This window comes from Hemicordylus capensis, chromosome 5 (genome assembly GCF_027244095.1).
Source record: "Hemicordylus capensis ecotype Gifberg chromosome 5, rHemCap1.1.pri, whole genome shotgun sequence".
Classification (NCBI taxonomy): domain Eukaryota; kingdom Metazoa; phylum Chordata; class Lepidosauria; order Squamata; family Cordylidae; genus Hemicordylus; species Hemicordylus capensis.
The window spans coordinates 70,600,499-70,616,672 of NC_069661.1; the positions used below are offsets into that span (position 1 = coordinate 70,600,499).

The window sequence follows — 16,174 nt, forward strand, 5'->3', positions numbered from 1 at the left end:
AGAAAATAGTGTGACTGCTTATAAGTCACATTGATTGGATAGGAGCTTACTTCCAAAAGAATTTAGTTAAGATTGCAGACTTACACTTTGATCCTAATCACATTGAGTTACAGGAAATCATGAAGGAAGAAACCAAAACAAGACCAGTAGGTGTACTTCACACAATAACTTCTTAATGAGGAGTACATATAATGAAGACATGTAATGAGGTCAGTAATCAAGAGTACTGACCTCCAATTAAAGCAGCCAGTTGGTGCCCATTCTGGAGTGCCCCCTTCTTGTCCCACTGTACCCAACAACACCTTCTCTTTACAGCACATTTAGAGCAGCACTATCTTTTCATTAGCAAGTATGAAGCGATTGTTGCACTACAGGTTTTCCTTTGTGTCTGGTAGCAGATGCTCTTGCTGGTATTTGTGAGGACCATCAGGGCTATTCACAAGCTATGTTCAATGCTCATACAGTCAGTGTACAGTGTATGTATGTATATATTTGTTTATTTTGGCCCAAGGCCAGCATAAATACAAGAAAAGAAAGAAAAGAAGAAGAAGAAGAAGAAGAAGAAGAAGAAGAAGAAGAAGAAGAAGAAGAAGAAGAAGAAGAAAATAGATAAAATACATAAAACATTAATACTTTCAAATACCGTATGCATAGTTATTTTCATTCAAATAAAAACGGTTAATCTGAAGTTCATAACCCGGCATCTCGTGCCTCAATCACTCTAAACTCAATCTTGCTTGCTATGAATTTTTTTTTTTTTTTGCTACCCTCCTGTAAATGTACTCTGACAGCAGTAAGCAGAAAAAGGACCTTATCCCCATCAGGAGGGCAATTAGAGTTACAATGAATTAGTAGTAGGGAAAGAAGCTTTCCCCTTAGTTCAGTATATAAACTGCACTTCAACATCAGATGTTCCGTGGTCTCCATTTCACCGTTCTGGCAGGGGCATAATCTTTTATCATAGGGCACCTTCCCAAAGTGTCCTTCCAGTACCGCCGAGTCAGTGTACAGTGTGTACATGCACAGTTATTTACACATTGTGGATGCAAAGGAGTACATTTTCTACCTGTACCTTGTATTTGAAGAGGCCTGTACCCACCTTCACTTTTAAATGAACATTAGCACAGTTACACAAAAACACGTGCACATGTACAGACACTTATACAACTATACACCATAATGTCTGAATAGGCCTACATAGTAAGGTACATGAGACCAGGGAAGGTTCCTCACTAAGGACAAGTGGGCTGTTGCCCATCCACCTGCTATCCAAGAATCCACAACCCTCTCTCCCACCCCCGACCCTTGCTTTGTTGAAGTAGTGGCCACTTGCAATGCTTTCCATCTGTCAGGCTACAGGACTTACTTCCAAGTAAACATGCATGGGCTTATGATATAACAGTGACAGAGGGGAGCTTTTGTTCATTTCTAAATTCTCAGCCATGGATTGTTGTTACACTGGGCTCCACCAACCTGTGGCTCCATATACCATTAGCTGCCTTGCCCTCTGCCCCATCCCCAAAAAGCACCAGCCAGCACTGCATAGGATTGGGGCTTGAAGCTCAGTTGGTTTAATATTCTGAAACTATAGAACTCCTCTTCATTGGAGAGGACACTGGCTGATGGCCACTTGGCTAAAGAGCTCACTTTTATAGTCTAGTGGTGTCTGAGGTAAGGCAGGAAGATGGAACAGTGTGCTTTCGGGAGCACGGGAAGGTGAGCCAGAGCTGTCAGGCAGGGAGTATGGTATCCTGTGTGCCACTATCCATTCACTCCTCTCTGGGGCAATAAAAATAGAGGTGGAACATTATCATGCATTTTGTGGACCACAAGTTGATTAATGTGCTATGTATTGCTTAAGGAAGACCATTAATGGGCAGAGCAATTGGCAGACGTGTTTAAAAAACCCCCCCAAAACAAGCATCTGGGAGCCACCTCTCATCTCCGCCTGCTCTTTTCCTCTGGCCAGCTCCTGCTGCTGGCTGTTCACTCGCAACTCACCACTGCCTACCACACTGCCATGCCACCAGAGGCGTAACTAGGGAAAACGGCGCCCGGGGCAAGCACTGAAATGGCGCCCCCCCGCCCCCCCCCCACATACTACATTAAACTTAGGTTTTTCCTCACAAGCGCCCGCCGCCAATTCTCGGGCGGCACGGAAGGGACCTCTCGTGGGGGAGGGGGCGCCGACGCACTCCCTTGACTGCTGCAGCGCTGCTGCACTGAGCAGGAAACATTTGTATTAACAAAGAAATTTTTAAAAAAAATTTTAAAAAAAATTTCGTCATGGCGGCGCCCCCCACGTGACCAGAAAAGATGGTGCCTGGGGCACGTGCCCCCCCTGCCCCCCCTATAGTTATGCCTCTGCATGCCACAAGCAGCTTCCCTGGGTGGCGGGTAAGCAAGAAGGAAGGAGCTTCCTCCTTCCACCTGGCCTGGAACTGGTTGCAAATGAAGGATGCGCAGGATGCTGGGGAGGTGGCTGAAGTACTGGCGGCAGGGTAATGGGGTATGTGCACCACTGCAAACGGGGCTGGGGAATTCCAAGGAGTGAGGCAAACACATTATTCGCTCCATTTTAGTTTCTGGATTGTGTGGTTGGAGAGAAATAATGGCTAAATACTAATTTCTCCCCTTCCCTCCATTACCAGTACCATGTCAATGGTATTAAGCTATGAGCAAAGGGCTGTAGTGAGGAGAACCCAATGAGAAATGCCTCTCACACATTACATCAATATGCTAATTTGCTCCCAGGATGAGGCAGGATAGAAATCTGTCCACATTGGCAAAAAAGAGAGAAAATGACGTGGAAAAACAAAGCAAAGGAAAAACAAAGACACCTATGTACTGATAAAAATGTTAAAAGGTTTGAAAAAAACTATTGATAAAAACCGCTGCTGATTCATATGAATGAAAATACACACATATTGTAAAAGTACTTAAAAACTAATTAAGGCATTTTCAAAGTACTCTCACATTAGATCTTAAAAATCAACTAAGCCTCATTATCTCATTAACCTTATTTTGACTCTTCTGTTATACAAGTGCCATTACATTAATTAATCATTTTTTTTCTGGACTACAAGTATGGACTTCCTTGCCTATCTTCAAGAATATAGATCTACAAACATAATCTAGTAAATTGCAGTTTTATATGACCAATGTATTAAGCTTCCTATGATTTAATTTTTCTCCAGTGTACAAATTTGAATCAGTTCGTGCAGTCTGATTTGAGATGAGAGCAGACACAAAAATAGTACTTCAAAATACTGCAAAGTTATCTTTACCATTTGGTTACACTGACAACCGTGATTTTACAGTACTTCTTCTCCCTTTGTGCACCTACATGACACATTACAGTCTTTCAAGAATCTATATTGTGTTGCAAGCCCCTCTATTCCTTCAACAATTCCTCCCTTTTCTGGGGTGATAAGACAAATGGGCTATCACCCCAAATAGCCCATTTTTATTCTGAGGAGAGCTACTGCAGTCCTGACTTGCAGAAGTAAGGAACAGCCTGGAGGTTTGGCCAGAACCCCATTGATTCCTTCATGCCTTTCCATGAAGCAACTGTGATTGGTTGGTAAACGCCAATAAATATTCAGAAAGACTTGTGATTATTTTATTTCAGGAACCCAAATGCAGCTTAGGTCACCTTTAGTTCTTGTAAAGAATTTTGAAAATGCTGTTCAAAGGCCAACCTTTAAAGCTGCAAAGCAGGGACAATGGTATTCATTGTGGTTGAGTTCCAGTAGCTCCATGACAGTTTATTGGAAGCATTTGATTGCTTGGCATTTTAAGTCCTATTTTTCTTAAATATCAGGACAGTTTTGCATTTGGAAAGCAAGCAGAGTTATTTGAATTCCAACAGAGCTACAAATGGATTGTTGCATGGTCTGTGCAATAACATGATTAAGCTGTTATTCAAGGCCACCGTTCCCATAAATGCTTATTATTCAACAGAGAGAATACTAAGAGTGCACATTGTTTAACAGTATTAAAAGCTCAAAGTACAGATTAAATAAGCTGTGAGGTCTTTCCTATTCTTTTCAATAAGAATTAATTATTTAGGACTGCTACATGCTATGATTAAATCTTATTTTGCTGCAAGTTTGTTTATAGAAGAGACAATATTAATGAAAAATTATTATCCATGTATCTTTGGCTGTTTGGTTTTCATATAACAATTAAGAAATCAAAACAATCTACTGAATTAATACCAGAGACCAGCTCATAATTTTGTAATTAGAACATCTTTCCTTACCGTTCACTTGAAGAATATGAGTCTGATAAATTTTATCGTAGCCATCAGCATAGCAGCTATAATTTCCCATGTGAGTTGTAGTAATCTTAGTAATGTACAGGGACCCATCATCACCAAAATCCTTAAGGGAAAGAACAACAAGGTTATCACAAATACTTGGACAATACTATAACAGCTGCAAAATTCACCTTAGTAGGAAAGCTATGAAAAAGGTACCCAGTATTTTAGAGCTCAATCAAATGAATGGCAAAATACCACAGGGCCAACCATTTATTCAGTAGCAAAGCCACACTAGAGATGTATCAAGACTGGGGGGATAGCGGCTAATTTGAAAGCCAATTTGCATGTGATTAGAATAAAGTTCAGCTACACGGTGGATGTTGGTATAAATTCTACCTCAGCAAATAAGTATCAGCAGAAATGGTCAACAGTCTGTTCAAAATCTTATAATTATGAAATGGCCTTAAATCTCACCTGGACATCTTACGACCCACCAAACCAAACACAACCAATTATTTGTCTATTGTGGTCTGCCCAATGATGCCCTCCCCATCCCAGTCAGAAAACAAATCCAGGAAATGTATTGAGTTCTTTGAGGGAGGTAAGTCCTGTTACTAAATGACTGCTGGGTTGCATTCAGTTGAATGGGCCACAAACTGTGAAGACCTGCCTTAAACTGATTGTTTGTATCTTTGTTTATTGTTTTTTCCTATACTGCCTGATACAGAAATCTCCAGGGAGTGTAAGTGTACAGTTCAAACATAATACAAAACACTTACAATTAATAAAACAGATTAAAATCTCAATGAGTAAAAACATTAAAATTTCAATTTCAATTAAAAGCCTGGGAAAATAGTGACGTGATTAATCTCCTGCCCAATTATTATTATTACATTTATATCCCGCTCTTCCTCCAAGGAGCCCAGAGCAGTGTACTACATACTTGAGTTTCTCCTCACAACAACCCTGTGAAGTAGGTTAGGCTGAGAGAAAATTGACTGGCCCAGAGTCACCCAGCTAGTATCATGGCTGAATGGGGATTTGAACTCGGGTCTCCCCGGTCCTAGTCCAGCACTCTAACCACTACATCGCGCTGGATCTCTTTGCTTTTTGGTCTTTGGCTCTCAATACTTTTTCTACTCCAGCAAGGAACAAATAAAATGACAGAAAAAACAGAAATATATATTAAGCAGAATAAACAGAGAAAAGGTATATCCCCTGCTAACTGGGCAAAGAGGCACCTTTTACCGTGGTGATTCTCTTTATTTAGCAGGGGGAGAGTAACTGGCCCTATCGACCCCCAGCACAGTACCTCCAGTGATTGTTGCTGGTGTCTATCTTGGTTTTTTTGTTTAGAATGTGAGCCCTTTGGGGACAGAGAGCCATCTTATTTATTTATTATTTCTCTGTGTAAACCGCCTTGAGCCATTTTTGGAAGTGTGGTATAGAAATCGAATTAATAAATAATAATAATAATAATATATCACAGGATATGAGAATATCCAGTACTTTTGTATAAGAGACTTACTAATATAGTTTCTCTTTTATATTGTTCATTCCTTGCAATTGGAATGAAGATTCTTTAAGAACCTTCTTTCAGACATTAAGTTACCAGACAGGACTGAAAGGAGGAACTGGACAGCACATTTTCTTTTCAGCAGAAGAAAGATGCTAAGCAGAATGTACAGATGTCTTATGTGACCATAGCTCTCTTCTCACAAATGTTCCATGAGTGGAGGAAGCATGGGATCAGGTCGGCTAAACACCACCCACAGCCTTCATGCACTGAAATAAAGATAATTGGATTTCTCCATGCATACATGCTGTATTCTAATATGAAACTGGGAACCCTGCTGGAATAGGGTCCTTGAGCACATGGAGGAGGCTGTATGCATATAGAAACCCGATTTTCACCTTTCCTTCAGCACACAAAGGGCCAGCTAGCATAATGCTTAATGTTTCTGTTGTATTTGGATCCCAGCTATTCTGTTTACATCCAGTCAGTCTGGGATAGTTCTGTATGATTATCCACAATGATTTAATCTGGTCATAAAATATGCGATCGCTGTTACTTTTAAATTCTTATTGTTGCTTTTATGTTACAACACTGTTAATGTTATTATGCACCAAGTGGGTGTTTCTTTTATGTAGATGTGTGATGTATTTTCACAAAACTGCAGTAAATTAATTGGAACAACCTGCTAGCTAGTAGCATAAAGAATCCCACTGAAAGTATATTACGATGCAAAATAACTTCTGTGGTACAACATTTAATGCAGCCCTAAAAATACAGCACATAATAGAACACTAAAAGATCCAGGAACATGGCAAATTACATTTTTCTATTTGTCCTTAATAGTCAATGAGAAGAGATAAAACTGAGAAGGTAAAGAAAAGATAACATTATTCTTATAGAGGTGAAATATTTGCCTTGTTCAGACAAAATTCAGTGGAATGGGATTGCTGCAGGACACCAAGCACCTTTCTCTTGCCAGATGGTCATGAATTCATTAACAACTGAATAGTGTTTATTGAAACTTGACCACTGAATTCAGACACCACACAGGAGTTGGTAACATAATTATTTTAATTTAAATGGTTATATGTGCAGCTACCCCGCAGGCAGCTGCGCTGTTCTTTAGAGGTCAGTACCACAGTAATCTGCTGTGCTGGAATACAGCACACAGTGCATGTAGAGCTCTAGTAAAGAAAGTCAAGGAGCACAGTGAAAAAATAGGACTATGACTAATGGCAAGAAGACTAAACTAATGACAACGGGTACAGCAACCAGCCTCAGAATTGACAATGAAGACCATAGGCGGAACGGGGGGGCAGGCAGGGCACGTGCCCTAGGCGCCACTGAGGTGGGGGCACCATGCCAGTTCCTGACACCCCCACCCCATTGCCCACCTGCCCAGCCCCAGGGCCCCTCAGACACTTGCCTCCGGCTCCGGCCTAGGATCAGCAACGAGGCCTAGGATAGGTGCAGCCTGCAAACAGCAGAGCAGCTCTTCTCTCCCCACCTCTCAGCTGATCGGTGGGTGGGCGGGGCTTCCAGAGAGGCCTCTGAGCAGGCCTCCCTGAAGCCTGAACTTGGCAGGCCCCATCAAGCCAGGAAGGAGGCTGGCAGAGCTCCCTGCAGTAGGGGTGTGCACGGTCCGGAGTCCCCCCCGGTCCGGCATGGGGGGGAATGTTACTTTAAGCGGGGGGGTAGTACTTACCCACCCCCGCCACTCTTCCCCCTCTGGCGCTGGTCCTTTAAAAAATCTTGTTGGGGCGGCAGAGTTCCTCCCTGCCACCCCCGTCATTGTTCCTTAAGGCTAAAAGAGACTAGAGCTAGCGGCGCGCATGCGACCTCCGCGGTGTGTGCGCTTGTCTCTGACACTGCTGCGCATGCTGCATACGTCTGTGATGTAGCAGGGTGCATGCGCGCCGCTAGCTCTAGTCTCTTTTAGCCTTAAGGAACAACGACGGGGGCAGGGGCGGCAGGAGGGAACTCTGCCGCCCCAAGAAGATTTTTAAAAGGACCAGCGCTGGAGGGGGAAGAGCGGCGGCGGGGGGTAAGTACTACCACCCCCCCCGCTTAAAGTAACAGTCCCCCGCCCATCCGAACCTCTGGACTGCCGGACTTCCGAACCGGTCCGGAGGGCTTTAACAGTGTGCCCAAACCGAACCATGCACACTACTACCCTACAGCAGACCCTCCCTGCAGCAGACCAGACCATCCAGCACAGCTTTTGCAAGGTAGGCTGTGAATTCCTTTTTGTGGTTACCCCCGTATATAGGGATCTGCTTGCCATAGGGCTTTGATATGGGTGGTGGGCCGAGACTGAGAAGTCTTTGAATATTTAATTTAAAACAGACTAGAAAATGTGCTGGCTTTAAAAACAAAAACTATCTTAAAAGGCCTATAAGTGGCTTGTTTCATGTCAAAAAATTACAAACACTTCTGGAACAAATATTTATTTACTTATTCATTCATTCATTTATAAATGCACTTATGTTCAAGTTGTTTTGCAACCAAGAAGGTCTGAGTGAGAGCTGTGAAACATGTGTGTGCTTTTGTTTCATTTTATTTTATTTTTATTTTGTGTGAAATGCTCCCCAATAACTTGCAGGGACTTCAGGGTAAATCTGGCCAACATGTAAATGCAGCACCTCCATTCCAGAGGAGATGTGTGTTAAAGGGCTGTAAAAGCCTCGTGTGAAAAACCTCCTGGAATCAAACTTTACTGAATTTGTTCAGAATTATGAGAAAACAAACATGGTTTTGTTTGTTTTCTCATAATTGTTTTCCCTGCATGGTTGAAAGTCTCCTTTGCTAATCTGCAGTGAGGGGGCCATTTTAATAATTAGTGTTGCTAGTGTGTTCTAGGCATTAAAAGTAGCACAAATATATAGTACTCAATGTATATCACTATATACTGTGAAGTGTGCATGTGTGTATTCAGTGAAATGCATTTCCAGGCAGCATACTTATTTTGAAATATCAGACTTAAATCCTTGGGGGCCTGGGGTGTGCAGAGGCCCTGGACTTTGAGGGGCTGGGGGCCCATTTTAAAATCTCATCTTGGCCCATTCCAACCTTGCTATGTTCCTGGCGGTCACTACACATGGGTTTTTGCACAACACCTGCACAGAAGAAAATTCCATGTAGAAAATGTGTCTCTTATAAATTGACCCTGAATTTTCTATCCTTGACTGGGATATTTGAGAGTTAGAGTCAATAATAAAAGAACAGCACACTGCTTGTGACAGGAAGGGGCAAATTACAATGATTTCTTAGTCTGGCAGGGGCTGGTTTTGGCCCTGGCAGAACTTGGCTATCTGCTCCTGTTGCAAATGCCTCTGTCTAGTGTGGCAAACTAATGTATCCTCCTCCCTCCTGGTGTCAAAGTAAGCACTGGTGTGTTGAATGCACATATACCGCATCATGAGCCAACAGTAATCATAAGACAAAGGCTGGCAGGAATCATTCACTGGTTTAGACACCCCACCACCACCACCTTCTTCTTCCCCTATTTTGCTAGTGGCTATTTGGGCAGGTGATCCTCTAGGACAAAGTCATGTTTTTTTAAAAAAAGAATGAGATGAGACAGAGAAAATGACAGTTGGAATCCTCGCATAACTCCTGACTGTTGTTCTAAGTCTTTTACAGAGATGGCTCATGTTTTCAGATTTTGATCAACAACCATGTCTAGATGGTACAGTGTTCCTTTTAACAAGGATTACCAGATATTGTTGACTACAAGTCCCATCATTCCTGTTTGGACAGGGGCGCAATTTCAGTGCTTGCCCTAGGCGCTATTTTCCCTAGTTATGCCTCTGATGAAGACACTGAAGTAGTAGATAGCTTCTGTCTTTTAGGATAGACCATCAACAGTAAAGAACCCAGCAATCAAGAAACATGCAGCAGACTAGCACTTGGTAGGGTTGCAATGAAGGCCTTGGAAAGGCTATTTAGATGCTATAACGTGTCTACACCTACAAAGATTAGAATTGCTCGGCAAATGGTTTTCCTCATGACACTCTATGGATGCGAGAGCTGGAAGAAGCAAGACAGAAAAAGCATTGACGCATTTGAACTTTGGTGCTGGAGAAGACTTTTGAGGATACCATGGACAGCCAGGAAAACAAACAAATGGATCATACAACAAATCAATCCTGAATTTTCACTTGAGGCACAAATGACTAGGTTCAAACTATCATACTTCAGACACATTACACAAAGACCCAGCTCCCTTGAGAAGTCTATAATGGTGGGGAGAGTTGAAGGAAAGAGAAGAGGACGACCAGCAGCAAGGTGGATGGACTCAATTATGACAGTAATGAATGTACCACTGAGAGACCTTAAAGGCCAAGTTGAAGACAGATCATCCTGGAGAGAATCTATCTATGTGGTTGCTAAGAGTCAGCACCGACTTGATAACATTTAATCAATCAATCAATCAATCAATCAATCAATCATTCATATACTACCTCATACCAAAAAGTCCCTGTGTGGTTCACAATGGTCACAGTTGGAGATCCAGGGCATCTAGTGGGCTGATCAACAGAGAGGTTCAGTGGACAGAATACCAACATGGAAGGGAGAATTCCGGAAGATCTGTGCATTTCTAAAGCATTGATTGCAGATATCAATGTTCTAGACTTCATGGAATTACTATAGCTTCCTTTTTTAAACAGGAGCCATTTTGAAAACACTAGGTAAATACAACTGACGAATTGGTAGCTTGCCACAGATGTGTCACTAGTTGTCTGTAACATCCAGCCAAGCAGAAAATAAAATTTTATGACTCTTCCCACTGCCCAGATTTCTAACCAAAGATGAATGTGAGGCAAAATCCTTCCCCTCACTTGGAAGGATATTAGAGAACATGAGCTTGCCAAGTGATTACAAGCATGTCAGAAATTCCTCACTTGCTTAATGGTGTCTTTGCAGTCATGCAGTAAAGAGTAGGGTTGGGGAAAGGCAGAGAGAGAGAGTGTCAGGATCTAGCAGAGTCTGATGTAAACTGTATGGTCAAAGCAGGACTGTGATCACAGACAGATGGTATTCCAAAGGGGCAGAGGACAATAACATGGTTAAAGGTAGACACTTCATCAGGCTCCAGTAAGGGCAAACAGAAATTCAGGGAAAAGGCAAGCTAAAAGATCAAAGACAGGAATATGTGTATTTTACACACACACACACACACACACACACACACACACACACACACACACACACCCCTCTCTAATTAGATTACAATTCTGTTGTAGCTACGCCTGATCTTCTACAGTCTTCTAGTTTTACTTTGGATCAGGTTTATTCCCTGTTTGTTAAGGTATTGACTTCATGCTGCTCCCCCCACTCAAACTTCTTTCAATACTAGTTAGTAATGACAATGTTAGTAATAACAAAACAATTCCAAACTGTGAAATAACAATTGTCTCTCTGCTTTCAGGTGGTACATGCAAGAAGATATCACTTGTCTTTGATTAGTTGTCCTGGGACTTGCTTTTGTTCAGTCATTCCCTTTTGATTTCTCCTTGGGTCTGTATACAATTTCCTTAGCAGGAGTAATGTAAAAGCAGGGGATAGAAGCAATTTTAACAGGATTGGGCTATTTTATTTATAGAAATTGGAGTTGCATAATTCTCCTGTAAATGCTATATGGAAAAAGTCACTAAGGAATAGGGATGTGCTAATTGATTTGGGTACAAATCGATTTGTACCCGAATCTCACTAATTTGGGTGATTTGCAGACAAAACAAATCACCCCTGTGGTCCATTGGTGAGATTCGGATCCAAATCAAATCACGCCTGATTCGATTCAAATCGATTCAAGATTTGGATCCCTCCTATTAATTTCCCCAGATTTCCAGCTTTCATTAAAAAAAAAAAGTTACGCTCTAGCCCTTGTAGAAGTGGAGTTATGGAGCAGTATATGTGGTCACTATTTTTCAAGTGTTTTGATTTTTTGGTGTATAATAACTTTCCCTCAATGAATGCCTATGAGGATTTATTGCACTATTTCTTCAATTAATCTTGACTGTCTTTTGGACAGTGGGACATAGGAAGCTGCCATATACTGAGACAGACCATTGGTCTATCTAGCTCAGTATTGTCTTCAGAGACTGGCAGCGCCTCTCCAAGGTTGCAAGCAGGAATCTCTCTCAGCCTTATCTTGGAGATGCCAAGGAGGGAACTTGGAACCTTCTGCTCTTCCCAAAGCGGCTCCCATCCCCTGAGGGGAATATGAGAGCCAGTGTGGTGTAGTGGTTAGAGTGCTGGACTAGGACCGGGGAGACCCGAGTTCAAATCTCCATTCAGCCATAATACTAGCTGGGTGACTCTGGGCCAGTCACTTCTCTCTCAGCCTAGCCTACTTCACAGGGTGGTTGTGAAAGAGAAACTTAAGTATGTAGTACACTGCTCTGGGCTCCTTGGAGGAAGAGCGGGATATAAATGTAATAATAATAATAATGATGATGATGATGATGATGATGATGATGATGCTCTGATGAAGGTGAGAGCTATGCCAGAGGTCCAACCATACTGGACAGGTCTCACCAGAGGAGCCAGACAAAGAGTGCCTCTCCCATCAACAATATGGTGAGACGTAACTTTAATAAATCTATACCGGATCACTCGTCGCCCAGGTCAACAAGGACCGCGCCAGGTGCTATAGTCCCTGGACATCTGGTGGCAAGTGGGCTACAGGACTCAGGATCTTCAGTTGAGCAACCAGGGCTGGAGACAGCAAAGCTACTGGAAGAAACGTCACTTAACCGAAAAAAATATACAAAAAATGCCGACAAGGAAATAATGATCTGCTATTACAAGTCTAGTCCAACTAGAAGAGGTTATTTAAAAAGAATGTACCAAATTTGGAAAGAGAAGCATCCAGATACAGAAATAACAGAACAAAGGCTAGCAGACCAGAGAAGATTCATAATAAGAAATAAAGTATTCACAAGAGTTGAGCTGGAAGAACTGCAAAGAGCAACACAGGCTCAAGATATGGAAGAAGAATTACCACCAACTGAAGAAGTTGCTCAGGCGCAGATGGAGGAGGTGTTGGAAATAGAGGATACCACCATTGCTGAACTGCTTCAAAATCAAAACCAGGCAACCTCCCCTTTGCCTTCACCTCAAAAACCCAAATGCCGTTTAACAGAAAAGCAACAAGAACTAAAGCAAAAAATAACTGAGCACATGAACCAAACAACCACCAGGGTTCGACTTCCAGCTCTAAAAACAGTTGCCAAAAAACAACTTGCTCAGGTATTAAAAGATGTCAATGCTTCACTTGCAGAAATAACAACCAATAATTTGCAAGAAACAAACCAACTAATGTACAGTGCAGCAACAATAACAACACAAGAGCTCGGATATAAGATCGGTGGACCTGTAAAAAAAGAAAGCAGTACATCACCTAAATGGAAGATTAGATTAGAAAATAAAATCTCCAGGCTTAGATCAGATGCTAGTAAATTGAAAGATATGAAAGACAAGAAGCTGAAGAATGAAAACACCAAACAGTATCTGATCCAAAAATACCACCTAGATTCAAGGAAAATTAGAGAAGTCCTGGAAATAATAAAGCAGCAAATAAGAGCAGTGTCAAAGAAGATTAGCAGATATGAAGCCAGAATTACACAACACAGGCAGAATCTCCAATTCCAGTCGAATCAGAGACGTTTCTACCAAAGCATGGAAGGAGAAACTGCAAGAAACCTAGAAACACCAAATAAAGAAGAAACAGTTCAATTCTGGGGGAAATTATGGGACAATCCAATAGATTATAATAAAAAAGCAGGCTGGATGAAGGAGGTCAAAAAATGTAACCAACAAATGCAAGATCTAATAATAACACCAGAATTAATAAGTGAAAGAGCAAAGAAAATTAAAAATTGGACTGCGCCAGGCGATGATGAACTGCATGGCTTCTGGCTTAAACACCTAACAAACCTTCATAAACAACTATCAAAACAGTTCAATCACTTTATGAAAGGCGGTGATATTGAACAATGGCTAACAACTGGGAAAACTCATCTCATCATGAAAGACCCAGCAAAAGGTGCAGTTCCAAGTAATTATAGACCGATAACCTGCCTGCAAACCATGTTCAAATTATTAACTGGAATAATAGCAGATGAAGTCATGCAACACTTATTAACTAACAAACAGCTTCCAGTTGAACAGAAAGGAAATGGCCCGAACACCAGAGGCACAAAAGACCAGCTGCTGATTGACAAAATGATTTTAGAAAACTGCAAGAGAAGAAAAACCAATCTAAGTGTTGCATGGATTGACTATAAGAAAGCCTTCGATTCATTGCCTCACACATGGATACTAAAATGTTTAGAAACAACTGGTGTCAGCAAAAACATTCAGATATTTATTAAAAAAGCAATGAGCATGTGGAGTACACAGTTAACAATCAATGGCGATGCACTTGGACAGGTTAGCATTAGAAGAGGCATTTTCCAAGGGGACTCACTATCCCCTCTATTGTTTGTAATCGCCATGACCCCACTTTCACAAATACTAAACAAAACAAGCCTCGGATACCAAACATCTAAAACATCAAGTAAAATCAACCATCTGCTGTACATGGACGATCTGAAGTTGTATGGAAAGTCCCAGTCAGAAATCGAATCACTGCTAAGCACTGTCCGTATATTCAGTAGCGATATAGCAATGGAGTTTGGTCTAGACAAGTGTGCTGCATTAATAATGAACAGAGGGAAAATAACAAAAACAGAAGGAATAGAACTGCCCAATGGAAGCAAGATCAAGAACCTGGAAGAGAAAGAACGTTACAAATACTTGGGCATTCTCCATGCTGATAACATCGCACACACTGAAGTGAAAAGAAAAATAGGAAGTGAATACATCAGGAGAGTTAGAAAAATCCTCAAGTCCAAACTCAATGGTGGGAACATCATACAAGCCATAAACACCTGGGCTATACCTGTTATTAGATACACTGCAGGAATAATAGACTGGACCCAGGCAGAGCTAGAGACGCTAGATCGTAAGACCAGGAAAATCATGACCATCAATCATGCTCTGCACCCCCGCAGTGATGTAGATAGGCTCTACCTCCCTCACAGCTAAGGTGGAAGAGGAATGCTGCAAGTCCATCAAACAGTAGAGGAGGAGAAAAGAGGCCTTGAAGAATAGATCAAGGACAGTGAAGAAGATGCACTTCAAATGGTCAATAATGCGAAACTATTCAACACCAATGAAACAAAGCAGGCCTACAAGAAATAACAAGTCAAGAACCAAGCAGAAAAATGGAAAAATAAGCCCCTGCATGGTCAATATTTACACAATATAAGTGGAAAATCAGACATCACCAAGACCTGGCAATGCTTAAGAATGGCAACTTGAAGAAAGAAACAGAGGGTTTAATACTGGCTGCACAAGAACAGGCACTAAGAACAAATGCAATAAGAGCAAAAGTAGAAAAATCAACCACAAACAGCAAGTGCCGCCTTTGTAAAGAAGCAGATGAAACAGTGGACCACCTGATCAGTTGTTGTAAGAAGATCGCACAGACTGACTACAAACAAAGGCATGACAAGGTAGCAGGGATGATACACTGGAACATCTGCAAAAAATACAAGCTACTTGTAGCCAAGAATTGGTGGGACCATAAAATTGAAAAAGTTGAAGAAAATGAAGATGTAAAAATATTATGGGACTTCCGACTACAAACAGACAAACATCTGCCACACAATACACCAGATATAACTGTAGTCGAGAAGAAAGAAAAACAAGTCAAAATAATCGACATAGCAATACCAGGGGATAGCAGAATAGAAGAAAAAGAAATAGAAAAAATCACCAAATACAAAGATCTACAAATTGAAATTGAAAGGCTGTGGCAGAAGAAGACCAAAATAATCCCAGTGGTAATTGGCGCCCTGGGTACAGTTCCAAAAGACCTTGAAGAGCACCTCAACACCATAGGGGCCACAGAAATCACCATCAGCCAATTACAAAAAGCAGCTTTACTGGGAACAGCCTATATTCTGTGACGATATCTATAACCATTGACAATAAAATTCTGGCATCCCAGGTCCTTGGGAAGGACTCGATGTCTGGATAAAACAATCCAGTCAATAACACCTGTCTGACTGTGTAAACAAGAAATAATAATAAATAATAATATCTTACAGTGCTCATACTTCTAGTCTCCCATTCATCTGTAACCAGAGCAGACCCTGCTTAGCTAAGGAGACAAGTCATGTTTGCTACCACAAGACCAGCTCTCCTCCCATGACAGTGCCAACTGTCAACTGCCATGTGCCAACTACACCCCACTCCCACCCGCAAGTTCTAGGATTATTATTTTTTCAATTGTTTAGGCTCTTTGGTGTCTAATAACCTTTCCTCATAATGCATCCCTATGA

At 41.6% G+C, this 16,174-nt stretch overlaps 1 protein-coding gene across 5 annotated transcripts in view; it reads right to left on the minus strand.

The window, feature by feature from the left end:
* FSTL5 (follistatin like 5) overlaps nucleotides 1-16,174 on the minus strand; it is a 563,532-nt gene that overhangs the window by 108,754 nt on the left and 438,604 nt on the right. For all 5 annotated transcript variants that reach the window (XM_053256999.1, XM_053256997.1, XM_053256998.1 and 2 more), the window contains one exon: nucleotides 4,265-4,385. In XM_053256999.1, the coding sequence (XP_053112974.1) occupies nucleotides 4,265-4,385 (121 nt within the window). The remainder of the gene's footprint in view (nucleotides 1-4,264; nucleotides 4,386-16,174) is intronic.